Source organism: Salvelinus fontinalis, chromosome 40 (assembly GCF_029448725.1).
Source record: "Salvelinus fontinalis isolate EN_2023a chromosome 40, ASM2944872v1, whole genome shotgun sequence".
NCBI lineage: Eukaryota > Metazoa > Chordata > Actinopteri > Salmoniformes > Salmonidae > Salvelinus > Salvelinus fontinalis.
The window spans coordinates 12971608-12993318 of record NC_074704.1 but is presented as its reverse complement, the minus strand read 5'-3'; the positions used below and the strand labels follow the sequence as shown (position 1 = coordinate 12993318).

Sequence of the window (21711 nt, the reverse complement as noted above, 5' to 3'; positions counted from 1 at the left end):
TTTTTTCAAATGCTCGATAAACATTTATTTTTACATAGTCTTTCCACGAGTGATTAATGTGCGCATAATCTGTGACTAAATTAAAATGCAAAAATCTGATCTATTGTTACCTGAAACTTTCCCCACAAGTGTTCCCCTTTCCATTGCTTCCACGGTTAAGCATGTGCTTCTCATATGTTTTATTTATTTTAGAAGCATTTACATTTGGGCCAGTCCATATAAGCCAATTTCTGCAGGTGTATAGGGTTAAAACTATAATTGTGATGTTTTGGATGGTCAGTTCTTACATCCGTAGCTTAGTCTATGAATTTGAGAGTGGTTACATTTCTCCAGCCTCATCCCTCAGATGTTTACCAAAAAAAGTGACTGCTTTGTTGTTGTTGTTGGAATCCCAGATTGCTTGTCTAATGAAAGTACCATATTATTATGATATGAAAACTCTGTTTGCTGAGTAATAAGTCCACAGTCACAAAGGAAGTGTATGTAGATCTACATGTTTTTAATCAACGCTCAACATTTCACCATGAAAATCATATTTTATGAAACACAGGGAAATGGTAAGACTTTGATCTTCAATACTTTGGTCTTGTTTATTCAGCAACTTCTTTTCCCTGTAAGAAGAAAGAAAAAATATAATGGATCAGTAATAATAATGAACATGATAAATATATTATGAACACTTGGAAAGAACACTGTATAATGGAACAAGTATTCTAAGACTCGGTGCTCAGCTTGAATATTTCAACTTTTAAGTACCAACTTAGATTGAATTAATCTTGTTTTTTTGCCCTACTTGACATATGCTTCTTAAAGATCTTTAATACAGTTGAGTGTAAAAGGTCTGTATTGACCTCTGAGAAGACTGAATCATAGGTGGTGTTGATGTGGTCATATCTGAACATGAGTCAGGTATAGGTTTAGAAGCAGTTCTGTACCTTTCCAGAGTCACGGGTCTTGGCTCTGAGCTTGTTGACCTGAGTCTCAGCGATGTCAGCACGCTCCTCAGCCTCCTCCAGCTCATGCTGAACCTTCCTGAACTTAGACATATGGCTATTGGCTGCTTCCTCCTGGGTGAGGAGAAGAGAGGGAGAGCAGAACATCAGCATTTAAAGTTTGAAGCTACAGGTAGTAAATTAATATTCTGTTTTTAAAGGTATTTCAAAATAAAAATAAAATAACAGATTTAGGATAACAATGTATACAGGGAGATAGATGATACAGCAGAGAAAGTGAGTGGCAGAACTCAAACCGCTTCCTCCAGCACGATCACTAGACCAGGTAATTAATATTCAACCCCTCTCCTTTAAGTTGGTAACACATAGGAGGCACTCAGAAATGTGTATAATTTCATCAGCATTTACTTGCACTATCAATTGTCATTGTTGACTGATGTGCTGTAGCAACACTTCAAACTATATTTTATGGACATTAAGTTTTATAATGTGGATTTTTCTTCTTGAATGTCTGCTTTCAAAGTATTTGACTAAGTCTGTGACTCACCGCTTCCTCAGAATGCCTCTTGTAGGCCTTCACTTTCATCTGCAGTTTATCAACCAGGTCCTGAAGTCTGCCAACGTTCTTCTTATCCTCCTCGGTCTGTGAGAGAAGATCAAATGATCAATGCCCCATAATTATATACACAAACCTGTCTGTGTGAAGAATGTACTTTCTCTTACCTGGTAAGTGAGCTCCTTGACTCTGCGCTCATACTTGCGGACTCCCTTGACCGCGTCTACACCTCTTCTCTGCTCGACCTCCACCTCAGTCTCGAGCTCACGCACCTTTGTGAAAAAAAATTACGTGGGCAGTTGTTTGAGCTGGTGAAATCAGATGTAACGAATCTTTGTAACAGAGGTAATCTTCTACCTAGTCAAGGAGGCACAATTGTTGTCTGTTCCTATGTACTATTTACAGTTTTTATTGAAGGGGTCTATAATTATAACAACTTTTCATTTTCTCGGTTAGTGGTTCCCAAAGTGGAATTTACATTTCAAATGTTATGAATATTGATAGTCAAAAGCGAGACAGAAGCACCGACATAAATTCATTTGGAAGGTAAGTGGGAAAGCACCATATTATAGTAATGTTTCCAGAGTATGTACATATGTTTGTTAAGGTTTTATGTTGTTTTTTCACGTTTTTATGAACATATGAAAATCTGCTAGCCTACAAGCTAATTTAGCCTTCTAGCTGGTAGCCACACATAGCAACGCTAGCTTCCCTAGCAACGGCCCTTTTGCAGCAGAGTGAATGAGTCAAGTAGCTAGCGATCTAGAAAGAGAAATTAAACAATGTAACTAGATGAAGCCTAACAAAAAATTACAATGAGATGAATTTGATTCATGTACAGTATATTATATCCTGTGTTGATATTTATTTAGAATTTGTATTATTATTATTATTATTATTATGAATGAAATGGCAGTTTAGAAGAAGTCTGCCAGGACTTCTGGGACAAGCTGGGACAAAGCTGGGACAAAGCAACTAGATTAATACATGTGTATATCTTTATTTTAAGGTCTTGGCTACAATTCTTCTCAACTCCGCTAAATAAGTGTAACATATTCCCCAAAATGTTGATTTTGAACATAAATACATCCTGAATTAAGCTTTTAAAACTGCTACATTTTTCTCTCCGCCACATGGCAAAATGTGTAGAATTTCAAGAAATTAGCTCTAAAATTACCAAATGTTATTTCTGTCCAAAGGAAAAATGTGTAGAATAGCTGAACATTTGTTTTAAAACTGCAAAATGTTGTTTCTGATGCCGAAAGGTGACTTTAAAATGTTCTTTCCCAGGGGCCGAGACATGATTAGTCCAGCCATGCACTGGAGAAGTCGTAGCAAATCCAACGATGAAGACTTGTAGACAATCCCTAAGCTCATGCACAGAAACATCGGGTCTAACGGTTGTGCTGAACTGCACATGTTCATGCGGTCAAAAGAACTCCTTCGGTAGATAGTTGTTTTTGATGAAAATTACAACGCGTTAGTTTGTTACTTTCACTAGGTTGTAGTTTCAGCTACTTAAAGATGCACTCCAGTATCTTAATACATTTACTCGAGTCTAGGTCTTGCCTTTAGATTTCAAGAAAATTAACAAACAAGGATGACATTTACACTTCTCCCATAGACATCTCAAACCCTGGTCTGGTCTGAATCACAAGTATTCCCGGAAGTCTTGCAATGTTGCACCTCTGGGTTTAGAAACTCTGTGGTAAAACTACCTGGATGCTATTTTTACTGAACTCTAAAGTAGGAATTGTATTCTGATATTATGAGGGGGTCGCTCATGAATTTTCTATCACAAAAGGGGTCCCGTGTCAAAACGTTTGGGAACTCTTGATCTAGGGTGCAGGTATCCTAGCAGTTAAATGTTGCTGGTTCAAATACCTGAGCCTTCAACGTGAAAATTGTGTTGATGTCCAAGGCACTTAACCCTAATTTGTACCTATCCGGTGTATATGACTTTATAGGATAAAAAGCATGTCCAGCAATCCGTCTTTCAATCCACTCTAATCCACCCTGCTGGTAACTCACCCTGGACTCCAGTTTCTGGAGCTGCTTCTTGCCTCCCTTCATGGCCAGATTCTCAGCCTCATCCAGGCGGTGCTGCAGGTCCTTGACTGTGACCTCCAGGTTCTTCTTCATCCTCTCCAGGTGAGAACTGGTGTCCTGCTCCTTCTTCAGCTCCTCAGCCATCATGGCCGCCTGGAATGGTAGTTTGTTTATTTTATGCAACAATTGGCACAAATCATAACATCCCTCTGACATCTTTATTGTGGTTAACCAGACCAGCTACCATTTCCCTTGAGGACAAATCAAGTTGATGTAATTCAAGTACTCACGTCAGTGATGGCCTTCTTGGCCTTCTCTTCTGCATTCCTGGCCTCCTGGATGATGTCGTCCACCTCTCCCTGCACCTGCACCAGGTCAGTCTCCAGCTTCTTCTTGGTGTTCAGAAGGCTGGTGTTCTGAAGGAGGAAACAAGATGATTTGTTTGACTCTCAAGAGAACTCACAAGGCTGAAATTCTGAAAATCTAAAAGCAAAGACTGTCGAATTCCAGGTGTGTGTAAACGGTATACTTGGTTGAGTTTCATTAGAAATGGCTTTGATCCATACCTGGGAGTGCAGCAGTCCAACACGCTCGCTGGCGTCTACCAGCTCAGTCTCAGCCACTTTGCGGCCTCTCTCTGTCTGCTCCAGAGCAACTCTCAGCTCCTCGATTTCAGCCACCATCAGACCGTTTCTGCGTTCCACCATGGCTACCTGCTCCTTCATGTCCTCTGCAGCGCGGACGGCATCATCAAGGTGCAATTGGGCATCCTGGGGTTCACAATGACATACGTTCATTAGGACTTGTGGATGGAGGGGTGATAGGATGGGTGATAGAAATGTTCATTGGGAAGAATTTACTCAATATCCCTCCCATTCTACAGTATATAGTTCAATCTATTAAATTCCTCTGTTCTTTTCTACAGATTCACAAACAAATCCCTCTCCATGTTCAGATTTTTGAGCCTGATGTCCCAGTCCCTTTACCTTGAACTGTCCCTGGACGTTCCTCAGCTGTTTCTGGGCCTCAGAGGCCTGCCTGTTTGAGTGGCTCAGCTGGATCTCCATCTCGTTCAGGTCTCCTTCCATCTTCTTCTTCACCCTCAGGGCATCATTCCTGCTCCTGACCTCAGAGTCCAGGGTGCTCTGCATGGAGTCAGACACCCTCTGGCTGTTCCTCTTGATCTGCTCCATCTCCTCGTCCTTCTCAGCAATCTTCCTGTCCACTTCACCCTTGATCTGGTTCAACTCCAGCTGCACACGCATAATCTTGGATTCCTCGTGCTCCAGTGTTCCCTGGACAAACAGAAGCAGTCAGGCCAATTGTGTTCAATACATTTGGATGTAGGAATTATATATATATATACTGTATATATATGACTATACTAAACACCATTACAGGGAGCATTAGCCTGTATCTGGCGTTGGCTAGTTTAACACTGCTTTCCCAATCAAACAGCTGTAGTTTGTACCTCAGCCTCCTCCAGAGCGGTCTGGATCTCAGACTTCTCTGTCTCCACGGTCTTCCTGGCCTTCTCCAGCTCATGGATGCTCTTGCCAGTCTCTCCGATCTGCTCAGTCAGGTCAGAGATCTCCTCTGCACACACACACACAGGAGCAGTTTAGACTTGGGGGATTTTAGGTGGATATGTCAATGTACTGAAGTTGACATTGAATCATAATGTTAATTAACAGTTAATTAATTAACAGCACTTCATATGGTCTTGCAAATCTAATTGCCCTCCACATCCTTTGGTTGTTCAAAGGAATAGTGATCACTAGTAAAAAATAAAAATAAAAGTTTTTGGGATCTGTACATGAAAACTCTGAAATGGTGTAATAGTACTTTTGATGATTGCAGTTCCCTCCATTTTCAAAACACTAGTCAAACATGAGCCAAATAGAACTGCTGTCAAATGCTTACGTTGCAGGTTCTTGTTCTCTCTCTTCAGAATCTCCAGATGATCCAGAGCCTCCTCGTAGGAGTTCTTCATCTTGAAGAGTTCAGTGCTCATAGAGCGAGCCTCCTTCTGAGCTCCTTCCAGCTCAGCCTGGCCCTCCTCATACTTCTGCTTCCACTCTGCCAGAACCTAGGAGAATCCATGGAATTTTCATTAGAAGTCGTTGATGAAGAGTTTTGATTCCAAAATATGCTACAATTGATCATATAGCAGACAGTAAATATAAGCCTATGGTGAGGTTTATTCATTTTCACCTTGTCAAAGTTCCTCTGCTTCTTGTCGAGGTTGGCGGCCAATGTGTTTGCTCTCTCAACGTCAATCATGAGGTCCTCCACCTCTCCCTGCAGCCTCTGCTTGGTCTTCTCCAGGGAGGCGCACTTGGAGTTGGTCGCCTCAATGGTCTCCTCAGCCTCCTGCAGACGCTGGGCCAGCTTCTTCCTATTGGACAACAGAGGGAGGTTTTAGGGGCTGAAAAAAAAGTAACTAAACCTGTTGATGTAACATTTTCTCAGAGCCCCCTACCACCCTCACCATCCACACCATATATTTTAGTTTTTGCTGTTCCGTGCGACTCACTTGGCCTCCTCCAACTCTTCTGTGCGCTGGATAGCATCAGTTTCATACTTAGTCCTCCACTGAGCCACCTCACTATTGGCCTTGGACATGCCGCGCTGCAGCTCTGCCTTGGCCTCCTGCTCCTCCTCAAACTGCTCCCTCAGGAGGTCACAGTCATGGCGGGCAGACTGAACACCGTGGGCCAATGCGTTTTTAGCCTGTGAGAGAGAAAGACAAAGAGAGATTTGAGTCAAACAAAATATAGTAGAAGTCTCTGAGGGTGGTGTAGTCACCATGTATATCAAGATATGTCTTTAAACCAGGGTTCTCGAGCTGGAAGGCCGCGATTTTATTTGGCCCCTCACGTTTTCTGAATAAAAAATACATTTTTGGGCAGGGGGACCGTAAAAGACTGTAAAAACACCAACAAATCAGCTCCAAGTGATATTATTTTTGGAAATCCAATCCAAAGTTTTCCCAAGCACAACAGACAGATATATATCATCAGAGGCGTCATGCCCATATGGGGCACAGGGGCACGTACCCCCTCAGATTTGTCCTGTTGTTTCTCTGTAATACTACTAGCCACCTTGCAATTTTCTGAAGTTGGCTTTAGTCAGCCCAGACACTGTAGGTTCCTAAAATCCCAACCTCATAACTAGCTACCAAGAAGCCATTCTAGGCTATCAATCAAGGTAGAGTGGCTAGCTTGTCTAACTATCTTAGCTGGCATGCCTGCTGGAAATGCTGGTAGACTTAAGAAAAGCAAGCAATAACTAAATGTACTGAATGAGTCTCAAATTCCTTTCAATCTTTTACCCAGATTTTAACAGAGATGAAGAGAAGCATATTTAGTTTCTTTAAAAAAAGAACCACCATTCAGGAAGACACAGACAGCTGAAGAGGTATGCTTAGATATGTTTTTTACAATGAATTAAGTATAAATATTATGGCTGTAGATTGCAGGAAAAAGCTGTTTCAGGTGTTTGAAAAATGCAAAAATGTCCAACTTCAGGACGGGGGCCTACCCCTCCTCAGGACCGCACCCCCAGCCACCATTACATACTTTGTGAACCATCAGATTTTTTTTTTGGGGGGGGGGGGGGGGTGTATTATGTCCCTGTATGGGATCGCATACAAATGTAAGCAAGGTTTGAAATTATGTTTTAGTCAAATATTATATCTGTTTGTGCTTCTTGCATTCAATTTGCAGTCCACTAATTATTTGTAATTATGTCCTGACCATCCTCACAAGAAAAAAAATCAGCACGTGGCTGAATCAAGTTGAAGATCCCTGCTCTAAACTCTGGGGTCGGTGGAGTCCATTTTGTGTCCCTTACCTTGACCTCCTCCTCAATCGCCCTCTTCAGCTCCTCCACCTGCTGGGTGAAGGCCTGTTTTCCTCTGGTCAGCTGAGACACCAGGGCTTCCTTCTCCTCCAGCTGGCGGCCAAACTCACCTGCAGGGACAGAGGGACATCTTGTTAATGAATTCTTTGTTTTATAAGATTGAAAATGTATTTTTATGTATCATAGGTAATGTTGTTCGGTGGTGAATAGCACAGTAGAAACTATGTGGACCAGTGGAGGCTCCTCAGAAGAGGAAGGGGAGGACCATCATCCTCAGTGAAATTAATAAAAATAAAAATAGTGAAACATTAAAAAAGTTAGATAAAACTATACCAAATATATTCACGCCACCAAATCATTGATTAAAACACAATGTTATGCAATGAAGGTCTACAGTATCCTCAACAGCACTCTGTAGCGTAGCACCATGGTGTAGCCATGTTTCCATTCAACAGCTAGTTTCCATCCTCCTCGGGTTACTTTGACTTCAATACAAAACCAAGGAGGCTCATGATTCTCACCCCCTTCCATAGACTTACACAGTAATAATGACTACGAACCTCAACCTATCATAGCTCTTGCAGCATGAACTGGAATGTTGTCCACTCAATCAAAGGACAAGAGAATTACGTTTTTTTTCGACTGATCACAGACAGTTGATGTGTTTTGCACTGAAGTCCAGAAGGGAAAAGGTGAGACAAGGAGAGCACGTAGATGCGAGAAGGAATTATACAACGAGCAAAATGATCATGCTGTTTGTATGTGGTTTCTATGAAAGTGAACTGTGTTTGCGTGTGATCAGGGTAGTATTCATTCTGCACATTCTGTTGAAAACCTTTCTTAAACGGAACCAAATAGAACAAAATTAGGATAACATACCTGAATTTGTCCAATAGAAACTCTAATTTGTAACTGTTGGACTAATTATTACAACCTAGATCAGCTAGATGCAGGCAAGAGTGGGCAAGGCAGTATTAAATGTATCACGGTCTCTCATCTCGATAACTCAAATGTTTCTCTCCACCTGTGCACATACGTTGTAAACTGTCATTCATAGGCTAGGTTGTAGCAACCTCATGATGGGTATACGGAACATTTGAGTATCATGTAGTACTCTAAACCTATCGATGTTACATTGAGCTGGGTGAATCGAATATGAATTAGAGTCATCCAATATGCTGTAATAGAAATAAGGCGAAGCTCCTAAAAAAAACAATTGTCCTCCTTCATCTTAAACATCACTGACCGGCACTAATGTGGACTATGGACATAAATCCCCAAGACATTTTATTGTGTTCTACTGAAGTAAAGCATTAGTATGTTGTTCATTGTTGATGGTACCATTTTCTGTCAGGAGTCTGGCTCTCTGTCCGCTGATGTCGTTGACCTGGCGAACATTCTCATCATTCTTAGTCTTGAGCTCACTCAGCTGGTCCTCAAGAGTACGACACATCTTCTCCAGATTGCCCTGTTAGTGAAACATGTTCCATCATTACTTTATATATGGGAATCCTGTCAACTTCAATTCAGTTGAATGGTAATGTCGTTGGCCCTCCTCAACACTGCTTGACCAAAACATTACTACTCACCTTAGCCTTGGCGACGGCCTCCATGTTGCTAGAGAGGTCATCAATCTCCATCTTGTACTCGCTCTTCTCCTTCTCCAGCTTCTGCTTGACGCGCTGCAGGTTGTCGATCTGCTCCCCGAGCTCAGCCACACTGTCGGCCTGCTTCTTGCGCAGAGCGGCGGCTGTGGCCTCATGCTGCAGGGTGGACTCTTCAAGATCACGACGCAGCTTCTGGAACTCAGCCTCACGCTTCTTGTTCATCTCAATCTGAGCAGCAGTGGCGCCTCCGGCCTCCTCCAGCCTCTCGCTGATCTCCTCAAGTTCCCTGGAGAGATCGGCCCCCTGCTTCTCAACCTTAGCCCTGGCAGCACGCTCAGCCTCAATTTCCTCCTCCAGCTCCTCAATACGGGCCTAGAACAGGGGGCAGGAGCAGGGGGATGAACACTACAATACAGTTGAAACAATTGAACCTCACAAAGTAATAATAGCATGTGTATTTTGCATTAATGTGTTAATACAAAGACAGTTAATATATTCAGTAGAGTGTCCAATCCAGGAACCAAACTTCCATTTTGAAGCACCGTCTTTACAACAGTAAGAAGCACTAGCAAGAAGCACCACCTTCCAACTTTTTCAGCCATCAGAATCTACCGGGAAAAATGTGTGCTACCAGAATAATGTTTTTCAAGTCTGTGCTTTTCTGTTCTGGAGATTTGTACCTGGGTGAGTCTGGAGCTTAGAACCCTAGATGTACTGTACCTGGAGTTCCTTGATCTTCTTCTGCAGCTGAGCTCCCAGAGACTGCTCATCCTCAATCTTGCTGAGGAGTTGAGTGGTCTCAAACTCCTTCCTAAGAAAACCAAATATGCCGATTGCAGAGTTAGTTTCGGTTCGAAAGTGTAAAGGGAGGGTATCATACTGTTCACATTTCTTTTAAAGGGATACTTCAGCATTTTGGCAATTAAGCCCTGTATCTACTTCCCCAGAGTCAGATGAACTTGTGGATACCAGTTTTATGTCTCTGCATCCAGTATGAAGGAAGTTAGAAGTAGTTTTGCAAGCCAATGCTTACTAGCATGCTAGCAGTTACCATAGAATTCCAGTCATTGCCCTAACAGTTACCAACTTTAAACTGCATGCAGAGGCATAAAAATGGTATTCACGAGTTCATCTGGCTCTGGGGAAGTAGATCAAGGGCTTCCAAAATCCTGAAGTATCCCTTTAAGAATCACATGAATATGCTGATTCACAATTACAAGAATTAGCCAAAAACAACAATTATAGCAGATAATACTGTAGTCATAGGTTTGTGTTTACTTCTTGATTTTCTCATCAGCTTGCTGCTTGTCATTCTCCAGGTCCATTATGGACTCCTGGGCCAGTTTCAGATCTCCCTCCAGCTTTCTCTTGGATCTCTCAAGGTCCATACGGAGCTTCTTCTCTTGCTCCAGAGAACCCTCAAGCTAGAAGATAAAAACACATATATTGTTCAAATCTAAACAACTGAAGATAATACCATCTTACATACTATCATGGCCAAAATGTCAAACTCCACTCACGTCGTCCACTTGCTGGTCCAGCTTGGTCTTGGCCTTGGTCAGAGTGTTGACTTTGTCCTCCTCTGCCTGCAGGTCATCCAGTGTCTGCTGGTGGGCCTCTTGGAGGGCTTTCTTCTCCTTGGTCAGCTTGGCAACACTCTCATCCATAGACGCCATCTCCTCTGTCAGGTTTTTAACCTGGAAATGGTCACAACATAATTATACTTCACCATAAAGGGGACATTTAATTTGTTATATATTGCATTCATTACATTTAGATTAGAACTGCATCTACAATTACTGTACTGTAGATTCACCACTTGATGGCAGTGTTCACCATGCCAGTGTACAGACTGGAAGTCATAAATGAGGGGAGCAGAACATGCAATGAATGTGGGGAGCTGAAGTTCTACTATTGTGTCATACTATTGTGTCATAATATTTCCTGCACCCATAATACAACTTGATTTCCATTTCTGTTAAGCTATGTTTTGACTTGATTCATATTTGGAAGACCTTGTTTTCAGTGGCGTGCTTCTCCTTCTCCACTTTGGCCAGGGTGAGCTCCAGGTCATCAATGTCCTTCTTCAGCTCAGAGCACTCATCCTCCAGCTTCCTCTTCTTGGCAGTCAACTCAGCATTGATCTCCTCCTCATCCTCCAGCCTCTCGGTCGTCTCTTTGAGTTTGGCCTCCTGCTGGATCTTGCTCTTGATGAGCCCCTCACACCTTTCTTCAGCATCGTTCAGACTCTCTCCTTCCTGGTTTCAGAACAGGAGAAAAAATCAATGGCCTAATTTGGTGTATGAAAATATAGACTTCATTTAGTCAAATAAGTCGGACCAAATCATGAAATATATAAATAACATGGGCAATAACAGTGTGCCTGTGTGTGTGTGTGTAAATGAGTGTTTAAATGTTTCCTCGTGTAGGTCGTTGCTCACTCACAGATGTTACTTGGAGCGCCAGGTCGTTCTTGTCCTGTGTCAGGGCCACCAACTTCTCCTCCATTTGCTTCTTCGTGGACAGAGCCTTGGCCAGGTCTGTCTTCATCTTCTCATAGTTCTCCTTCATGTTGGCCAGCTCCTTCTCAGTCTCAGCGCTCTGCAGCAGGGGCTTGATCTTGAAGTACAACTTCATCCATGGCCAGGTTTTCACATTCATGAATGAGCGGATGTTGTACTGGATGGCGAAGATGGACTCTCTGTTCAACAGAAAGAATATAGTGGCATGGTGAGTGACATCCCACTAGGCACAGACGTCAGTTCAACGTTTTGTTTTGATTTACATTTGGTTGAGTTGTCAACTAACGTGAATTCAACGTGAAATTGAAGTCGGAGTAAAAGAACAACAAATCCTCTGCCCACATTTGTATACAGCTGAGGAATCGGTGTAGGGAAATGTAACCCACCTTAAACTCGTAGACAGCTCTCTAGATGCAACGACTGACAGTCATGCTAAGCTCATGAGGAATTTTATGTTATTCAAGAATGAATGGATAAATATCACAAATGTATATGATAATTGAACAGCCAAATCCAAAACTGCAGCTATAAAGCTAGAATCCTTAGTTGCTACATCCATTTCTGGACTAAATCAATGAACCCAAAAGCTTTAGTAGACCATTATAAGATGTACTTTCTCATTCTGAACAACTCACAGCATATACAGTATGTAATCATAATGCATTAGATACAGGTGGTTGACAGAAAGCTTTGCCAAGATGTCTGCTATTCCTCACCTCCTCTCCATCATCTTGCTAAACTCTCTCCTCATGAGGAATCCACGGCTGAGAGCCTGGACCATGCCGACCAGAGTGGCCAGCTTCTCATCTCTCATCTCCTCCAGGACACCCAGCAGACCGGCTTTGAAGAAGACCTGAGACACAGGTTAACATGGTCAATGGAACCACAGATGGTGACAGATAGAAAGGGTTGAATCAAAAGAGGGGAACAACACCACTAGATAGATTTAAACAGCATTAACTTTGCAACGGTTACAAACAAACCATGTGATACGTTGTTTCTGAGTTGTTAGTTATTGTACTGTTGTACAGAGCCTTTTTCCAGCCTGAATTTAAAATGGATTACATACAATACCCCATAATGTCAAAGTGGAAATATGTTTTTAGACACATTTTTACAAATGAATTAATTTGAAATGAAAAGCTGAAATATCTTGGGTCAATAAGTATCCAACCCCTTTGTTATGGAAAGCCTAAATAAGTTCAGGAGTAAAAATGTGCTTAACATTTCACATAATAAGTTGCATGGACTCACTCCGTGTGCAATAATAGTGTTTAACATGATTTTTAATGACTAGCTCATCTCTATACCACACATACAATTATCTGTAAGATCCCTCAGTCGAGCAGTAAATTTCAAACACAGATTCAACCACAATGACCAGGGAGGTTTTCCCCTTGACTCGCAAAGAAAGGCACCTATTGGTAGATGGGTAAAAAAACACATTGACTAATCCTTTGAGCAGGGTGAAGTTATTGATTACACTTTGGATGGTGTATCAATACACCCAGGCAATACTGAGATATAGGCACCCTTCCTAACTCAGTTACCAGAGCGGAAGGAAACCTCTCAGGGATTTCACCATGAGGCGAATGGTGACGTTAAAACAGAATTTAACGGCTGTGACAGGAGAAAACTGAGGATGGATTAACATAATTGTAGTTACTCCACAACACTAATGTAAATGACCGAGTGAAAAAATGGAAGCCTGTACAGATTAATAATATTCAAAAACATGCATCCTGTTTGCAATAAGGCACTAAAGTAAAACTGCAAAAGAATGTGGCAAAGAAATGTACTTTATGTCCTGAATTCAACGCATTATGGCAAATCCAACACAACACAACACTGAGAACCACTCTTCATTGTTCCAAGCATGGTGGTGGCTGCATCATGTTGTGGGTATGTTTGTTGTTGATAAAAACAAGTTGTTTTTTTTCCGATAAAAAGAAACGGAGTAGAGCTAAGCACAGGCAAAAACCCTAAAGGAGAACCTGGTTCAGTCTACTTTACAACAGACAGTGGGAGACAAATTCACCTTTCAGCAGGACAATAACCCAAAGCAGAAGGCCAAATATACACTGGAGTTGTTACCAAGACGACACTGAATGTTCCTGAGAGGCCAAGTTACAGTTTTGACTTAAATTGGCATGAAAATATATGTCAAGAATTGAAAATGGCTGAAAACAGACACATCATCTAGCAATGATCAACAACTAGCTTGACAGAGCTTGAAGAATTTTTTAAAGAATAATGTTCAAATATTGTACAATCCAGGTGTGGAAAGCTCTTAGAGACTTACCCAGAACAGCTCACAGCTGTAATTGCTGCCAAAAGGAAGTCTAACATGTGTTAGCTCAGAGGGTTGAATAATCAAGACGTATTAGTGTTTTATTTTTCATAATTGTTTTTTACAAATGCTAGAATTTTTCTTCCACTTTGACATTCGAATATATTGGTTAGCTCATTGACAATAAATCACAATTAAATCCATTTAAATCCCAACAATTAAATCCCTTTTCACACATTTTTTCTTTTAAGTCAAGGGGTGTGAATACTTTCTGAAGGCACTGTAGATAAATAATGTACACCGATACAGATATCTGCAGCCATACCACTCTAACACCATGCACATGATAATGAGTTTAGTTTCTCTTCCAAACTTGTAATGAATGACTTTGAAGAAAAAAACACCACAATGATTTTCCACTTTTTCCATTAGTTAAATGAAGAAGAAATAATAAAATAATGGGTATACCAACTGAAGAGATTTTAAATGATCATAGAAGTTGTGTTTTGTTGTCATCTTTTACTGGGTTTTTTTGACTGACCTTGGTGTGTCCAAACTTGTAATCCTCGTGATTCACATCAATGGACCCAAGCAGCTTCTCAGAAGCCTTCTTGTTGTCCATGAACTGGCCCTCAGGGATGACACTGGCATTCAGTACTTTGTATCTGAATGAGGAGAAATGTGTAACATATGTCAAATTGTAATATGTTGGTTATATTACGTAAAAGGTAAGACTTTTCTGATGCTGGGAAAACCTTTGTGCATTTCTATGTGTCTGTGTGTACCTCTGCTTGAAGTCAGCATAGATGATTCTGCTGGGGAAGCCCTTTCTGCAGATCCTGATACCCTCCAGTACACCATTACACCTGAGCTGGTGGATAACCAGGAAGTTCTCCATCAGACCTGGTAAAACAAAACAAGTCTCTTTTAATACTCATAAACAGGTTAAAGATTGGGATTGTTAAGGTTACTGATACTGTACTGATAAGATGACATATTTAACTCAATATTTCCTGTACCTGGAGTCTTTGACTCGTTGGGGATCAGGCAGCGCACAAAGTGAGGATGAGTGCTCCTCAAGTTGGTCATCAGCTTATGTAAGTTCTCCTGTAAGGGGGTTACAAACCATTTTCTCAGACATCATTTATGATAATCAATGCACCTTTTGAAGGACTGAATCTACACATTTCAAAAGCTCACCCTGAACTGTGAGGACACTGTCTGCATGGAACCACCCTTCTTCTTGCCTCCTTTCTTGGCTTTATCTGTTAAAATGGGGAAAAGTAAGAGATAACTAGAAAAGTACATTTCCTGGAGCGGGTGGAATAAATAGAATAATAATAAGAGTAAGAAATCTAGAGTGGTCTTGTCTTCAGCAAGCACACTAATTATAAACCAGAGAATCTCTGGTTAACTTTACACGTATCTAGAGGCAAATGCTGCCAGTGAGATTGTGTAGAATAACACCTATTGTATGTGTAAATTAACCCAGTGATAAACCTTGAGAAATTGTGATATATTCAAAGACATTAAAGAAAATTGTAGCTAGTTCGTAATTAAATGATTTGACGTGATGCTAGTCTTACCCTCAGGTGGTGCGGCAGGATACAGGGCAGACAGAATTTTGACTCCTGACTTCCCGTACAGTTGACAAACTGAGTCGTTCAGGGGGTCCTTGTTCTTCTCCAGCCACCCAGTGATGTTGTAGTCCACAGTTCCGGCGTAGTGCACCAGGGAGAAGTGGGCCTCTGCCTTGCCTTTGGCAGGCTTGGGCTTCTCAAACGCCTGTGTTTTGCCAAGATGCTGGGAGTACAGCTTGTCCTTGAAGGTGGTGTCTGAAGACTTGGGGAACATGCACTCCTCTTCAAGGATGGAGAAGATGCCCAATGGCTTTATGAAAAGAGATGTATATCAAATTAGTGATATTTCCATTTAGGATCACATTCATTACTTTAGTAAACATGCTATTATAGGATTATATTCATTTAGAGGCACATAATAGAAAACGTATTGAGATCTCAACAGTCAGATACATTTTACCACTGATAATATCTCAAACAGCACTGTTACGGTCCACTAAAATCGTCCATTATAATCCTCACAGACGTTTTACCTTCTCAATAAGCTCAATGCAGGCAGCCAAGTCCATGCCGAAGTCAATGAAGGCCCAGACAATTCCCTCCTTCTTGTACTCCTCTTGCTCCAGGACGAACATGGTGTGGTTGAAAAACTGTTGCAGTTTCTCATTGGTGAAGTTGATGCACAGCTGCTCCATGCTGTTGTACTGTTGATGGAGTTTTAAAAGGGATCATTTCATCATACAAGACTGTAATCCATCTCAATCACATCTAATTGTCTTGTTCTGTTGTCATACTCACATCAAAGATCTCAAACCCTGCAATGTCAAGCACACCGATATAGAACTGCCTTGGATTCTTGGTGTCCAACATCTCATTGATACGGATGACCATCCACAAGAACATCCTCTCATAGATGGACTTGGCCAGAGCACTGACTGAGTTATTAACCTGCAACGATAATACCTCAAATTAATACATGAGATATTGTCCGTGTCTGGTGATAATAATAATTTTTGGAAAACAATAACACTATTCAAAAAAAGCAATGCACTCGTCCCCAAAATAATTCCGGTCCACAGAGAATGGTAAAAGCTTTGTTTGGCTTTGTTTGGCCTTACCTGAGGCACAGTCTGTCCCTTGGTCACATACTCGTTGCCGACCTTCACTCTGGGGTAGCACAGAGCCTTCAACATCTCAGCTGAGTTCAGGCCCAGCAGGTAGGCGATTTTATCAGCCACTGGAGAGAGAACCAACAACAACAGATTCAGGGACACAAGAACGCTTTTTTTCTGATGTTAAACTGGCTAAAATAGTTTGGATAACTTCTTTGTGGGTTAGGTTTTGATTCAAACACATCCATGACTTCAAATCATTTGGGGAGATGTACCTGTTCTCCAAAAATGATCTCCTGCCTGATTTTCATGTGGCACTGTCTAGCTTAGGCATTCTGTTTCTATGTTTGGGACTGGTAATGGGACTAATACTTTACATATTATATATTTTTTTAAATGTGGGACTCACCCTCTGTGCCGTCTGGCTCGGCCTGCTCCTCACGCTGCTTCTGCTTGAATTTCAAGTTGCCATGGTGCAATACAGCTCCTGTCAGCTTGTAAATGCCAACCTTCTCATCATTAGTGAAGCCCAGGATGGTAATGGCATCCTGGCATTAAAGAGGAAGTACAACAGTGATGAACTAGTTTTGCTCAGTTACGCTACAGTTCTGTGCTGCTCACTGCAGAACAAATGGGATGGATAGATTTCAATGGCTTCTCTGTTCCACATGATAACTGTAACGGTCCTGACCTGTTTTATGTTGTTTTTGTATGTGTTTATGGTCAGGGCGTGTGTTTTGGGTGGGCAGTCTATGTTTTCTGTTTCTATGTTGGTTTTGGGTTGCCTGGTATGGCTCTTAATTAGAGGCAGGTGGTTTGCGTTTTCCTCTAATTAAGAGTCATATTTAGGTAGGGTGTGCTCACTGTTTGTTTGTGGGTGATTGTCTTCCGTATCTGTGTTATGTTTTGCACCATACGGGACTCTTCGGTTGTTCGTTCGTTTATTTTGATGTAGTCTGTTTCCTGTCCGTAAGTGTTACGTTTAGTTATGTAAGTTTATGTTCAGGTTTCGTCTACTTCGTTTTCTTGTTTTGTATTTTTGAAAGTGTTTTGTTTTTCGTGTTGCCATCATCGTGTTAAATAAAAGAGATGGCTTATTTCCCTAATGCTGCATTTTGGTCTGATGATCCTTCTCTCCTCTCCTCGTCCGAGGATGAGGAGAACGACAGCCCTTACAATAACGCTTGGCCAACACATTAGTAGATGGCAACACAAAAGGAGTTTTACACAGTTCCACAGGACACTTAGTGGCGCTCTCTTGTGGATGTCTTACATGTATGTGCCTCAAGGCAAAGTGTGAAGACATGAAGAGTTCCTTGAGGCACATGCCTAACTAACACCAGGCTTTAGAATCAAACAAAAACATACATGAAAATTCCCAGCTGCCACTAAGTTGGAATTGCACAGTACATTCAGTGTGTATGGTGATCCTATCCATTCCATATCTAAGAGTTTGGTTAACCCTTTGTTTGACTCACATCTGTGGCATCCAGCTCGTCATTGTCATTAATGCTGGCCACAGCGATCTGACCCTGGCTGCACATGGGGAAGTCGTAGGGGTTGGTGGTGATGAGCGACATTTCTGTGGACAACGGAGAACAGCTTGTCAGTTAATTCTCTTAGAATTCTGCTGTCCTACCTTTACAGTATCTGTCCCTCCTTTACTCAATAGATGGACTCAATGATACATGTAGTATATAATAAATAGCATCAAAAGAGGAGACTGAGACTTGTGGACTAGTGCATCACAGTGCATTACTTGATAGATTTTTCTAAATGTCTAGATGCCGTGTTACCTTGGATGTCATCATTGTAATAGCATTATTTGCGCGGGCTATGACATATTTTTATAAGTTCCATAGATGGGGTGTGAATAATTTCACATGAATCTCTACTTTGTCGTACCAACTAGCTCAGGTTTGTGGCCTGTCATCATCTGGAAGAAGATGTGGTAGCCTCTCTCATCGGGCAGCTGGAAGGACACTCTGGACTTCTCCAGCAGGTCTGAGAGAGAGAGAGAGATAGAGATTATAATATTAGATTACATTTGTCTATATGATCTCCAAAAAATGATCTGTGTGAATTTAGGAAAGCATTGAGGAAACAATCAAACCAACTCACAGGTCTCAATGTCAGCTTTAGCCAGTTTACCACCTTGGAAGTGAATCCTGATGAATTTACCCTGTAGTAGAGCATGGGGGTTAGGAATAGGCCAACAAATAAATAAACATTTTACTTTGATAGACACCTTTAACTGTTACAATTTGTTGCACATCTATTGAAATGGCAATAGGGAACTACTGAATTACAATTTTCCTATGTAAGGTAACTTCCACAGTGTGCCATTTGTACTTACAAAACGTGACGAGTTGTCGTTCCTCACTGTCTTGGCATTACCGTAAGACTCCAGCAGAGGGTTAGCTGCAATGATCTGATCCTCAAGAGACCCCTGATTGAGACAAACACAAGTTGCTCAGAAACTGGTAAAGCACATATTTCTCGATTGATCACTTCTTCTTGAAACATGATTCAACCAAACTGAAATAAGAACAACCTACCTGCATTTTGCTGGGGTCAACTTCCTTCTTCTTCTCTCCACCAGACACTGCAATGGTGGCGAAGTATTGGATAACACGCTTGGTGTTGACAGTCTTTCCTGCACCGGATTCTCCACTGATTTATATGACAGAGAAAGAGGGGTTTTAGTTACATGTTTGAGTGTCAGATTGGCTTTCACTAAGAAAGAGCATAGAAAAATACACTGTTAACCTGTGTTCCGACATAAGTCTTTAACAATTACTCCTTCTCATTGACTCATTATTACACATAGCCTAATGCTCTAATCTATTCATAATGTCATGTATTTCATCACACCAAGTGACCCAACTTATTACAATAGAAACACTTTCTCAAGTGACATTTTAGTAAACAACTTACGTAATCAGGACGGACTGATTCTCCTTATCTGGAACCAAAAAACATATTGCTTATCATACTCAAGCAACATTCAGGGGACATTATTTAATTCAAAGCATCACCACGAATTTCAATTTGGAACATTTTCCATTCAAGGGTATTGAAATCAGATATTCTCAGCAAACTGTTAGAAAACAGTAGATACTGCTCTGAAGTAAATTTTAACTTCCATTGATGCATCCATCCATCCATCCATCCATCCATGAGCAATTCATGGAGATCCATCCAACTATCCAACCAACCAAACATCCATCCTTTGTCTATCCATCCAATCATCCATTCATCCAACCGACCATCCAACCATTCATCCAATCAATCCATCCAACATTCCATTCTTCCATCCATCCGTCCATGGGAGCTTGTACCAATCAGCATGAACTGAAAGGCGTTGTCAGAGACGGAGAAGATATGGGGTGGAGCCTCCATCCTCTTCTTCCCTCTGTAGGCGTTGACAACCTCTGTGTCGTACACAGGGAGCCACTTGTAGGGGTTCACCGTGGCACAGAAGAGCCCAGAGTAGGTCTGGATGAAAGCATAATTAGTTTAGGAGATTAACAAAGTCAGATGTACTTTTTCCTGGATTTATGTGAGGATGTGGGTGTACTTTGGTATACTGATGTGGGTCTACTGTATTGATATGTTTTGGTTTCTACCGTTCATTTGTGTGTAGTACTGTATGTGTGTATTTATTATGTTCATGTATGGGTGTGTTTATTATCTTCATGTGTGTGTGTGTGTTTGTATGTCCAGGTTTCTTACATAGATCATCCATGCTGCATAACGCTCTTTGAGGTTATACAACACAGAGGCTTCATTCAGGTAGGTCATCATGGCCATGTCCTCAATCTTGTCGTACTTAGGGGGATTCATCTCATAGATGTCTGCATCTTTGAACTCTTTTCCTTCCTGAAACAGTCAGACATCTAGATTACACACAGATCAAACTGGACATGACTGAATGCTTTTTGCTCATTAAATACAAGTTTAATCAGTAACAAAATGTATATCCACATTAATCCACTATTTAGTTATCACCCACTGACACATATCTGGTGGTTCTTGACTAGTCAATAACAAAAACCTATGCCATTTTTAAGTAGCTGTGTTAAAGTTGACGTGTTTGAATGTTATATTCTGCTTACAAAAAACAAGAAATGCTTCATAATATATATTTTGTTAAATATTTCATATTGAAATGTTTTTGATCATTTAGATGATTTTTCAAGAAATTGAGTAATTGCACAAACTTGAATACTTTTCAGATCAGGCTTACCTCCTTAGTGCCGTCAGGTTTCGTGACTGTCACAGTAGACTTCCCGTCGGCCCTGGCAGTGACCAGACCCTTAAGGTACAGCTCCGCCTTGTCTGCCACATAGCAGGCGTTCTTTGAATCAAAGGGTGCGGCTTGTGCCTCCATCCTCTCCTTCTCAGATTTACGGAGGTATATGGCAGCCTTGCCGTAGATTTGCATCTCAGCGTCCGTACTCATGGTGACGGATAACTAGGAAAGAGATGAAACAAGAAACATGATTGACTCTGTGGAGCTTCCTCCGCAGTCAACAGAGTTAGGTGAGTGGTATCTCTCTCAGAATATTCTAATCACTTTTTATGTGAAGAGTCAAACCGAATCTCACCTTCTTTTTCCCCTCTTACAGATGAATGTGTACTTCTTAGAGGACCCTGTGAAACATAAGGTGTTGTGAAAACGCACAAGTCTAAACCAGTTGAGGCTGCTGAGGGGAGGACGGCTCATAATAATGACTGGAGCGTAGCAAATGGAATGGCATCAAACACCTGGAAACCATGTGTTTTATGTATTTGATACCGTTCCACCCTTTCCACTCCAGTCACTACCACAAGCCCATCCTCCCCAATTAAGGTACCACCATCCTCCTGTGGTCCAAAGCCTCACCGTTTTGTCTCCGAAGGGCTAGTAAGCATTTATCTCAATCATTACAGCCATGTCCAATTCAACTTTTTATACCTTTATAATAGGCAAGTCAGATTTAAGAACAAATACTTATTTTTCAATGACAGCCTAACCCCGCCAATCCCTCCCCTAACCCGAGCAACGCTGGGCCAACTGTGCGCCGCCCTATGGAACTCCCGATCACAGCCCGGAATCAAACCAGGGTCTGCAGTGACGCCTCTAGCTCTGAAATGCGGTGACTTAGACCAGGTCGCAGTTGCAAATGAGAACTT

General features: G+C 41.5%; 1 protein-coding gene across 1 annotated transcript; it reads right to left on the bottom strand.

Moving 5' to 3' along the window:
* Positions 1-478: 478 nt before the first annotated feature.
* On the bottom strand, positions 479-21189 carry LOC129839040 (myosin heavy chain, fast skeletal muscle-like). Its single transcript, XM_055906302.1, has 40 exons — positions 21144-21189; positions 20783-21010; positions 20269-20415; positions 19875-20031; positions 19471-19498; positions 19092-19206; positions 18890-18982; positions 18655-18715; positions 18439-18537; positions 18012-18115; positions 16943-17081; positions 16540-16658; positions 16220-16369; positions 15955-16125; positions 15428-15731; positions 15042-15106; positions 14861-14948; positions 14627-14744; positions 14383-14506; positions 12268-12404; positions 11475-11730; positions 11045-11287; positions 10550-10726; positions 10308-10453; positions 9750-9840; positions 9012-9401; positions 8764-8890; positions 7414-7532; positions 6095-6291; positions 5773-5956; positions 5482-5647; positions 5030-5154; positions 4545-4853; positions 4125-4328; positions 3849-3974; positions 3541-3711; positions 1677-1781; positions 1501-1596; positions 936-1067; positions 479-611 (listed from the first exon to the last, which is right to left on the bottom strand). The coding sequence occupies exons 2-40, from the start codon at positions 20996-20998 to the stop codon at positions 591-593; spliced, it is 5820 nt and encodes a 1939-aa protein (XP_055762277.1). The 5' UTR covers positions 20999-21010; positions 21144-21189; the 3' UTR covers positions 479-590.
* Positions 21190-21711: the final 522 nt, after the last annotated feature.

What these genes read in the sequence shown, in the direction of transcription:
- LOC129839040 (XM_055906302.1), bottom strand. Translation starts at nt 20,998, where the DNA reads ATGAGTACGGACGCTGAGATGCAAATCTACGGCAAGGCTGCCATATAC. An exon ending in CAGTGTCCTCACAGTTCAGG is followed by an intron (nt 14,949 to 15,041) that starts GTGAGCTTTTGA and finishes ACCCCCTTACAG; the next exon opens with GAGAACTTACATAAGCTGAT. An exon ending in CCAAGAAGGCCATCACTGAC is followed by an intron (nt 3,712 to 3,848) that starts GTGAGTACTTGA and finishes CTACCATTCCAG; the next exon opens with GCGGCCATGATGGCTGAGGA.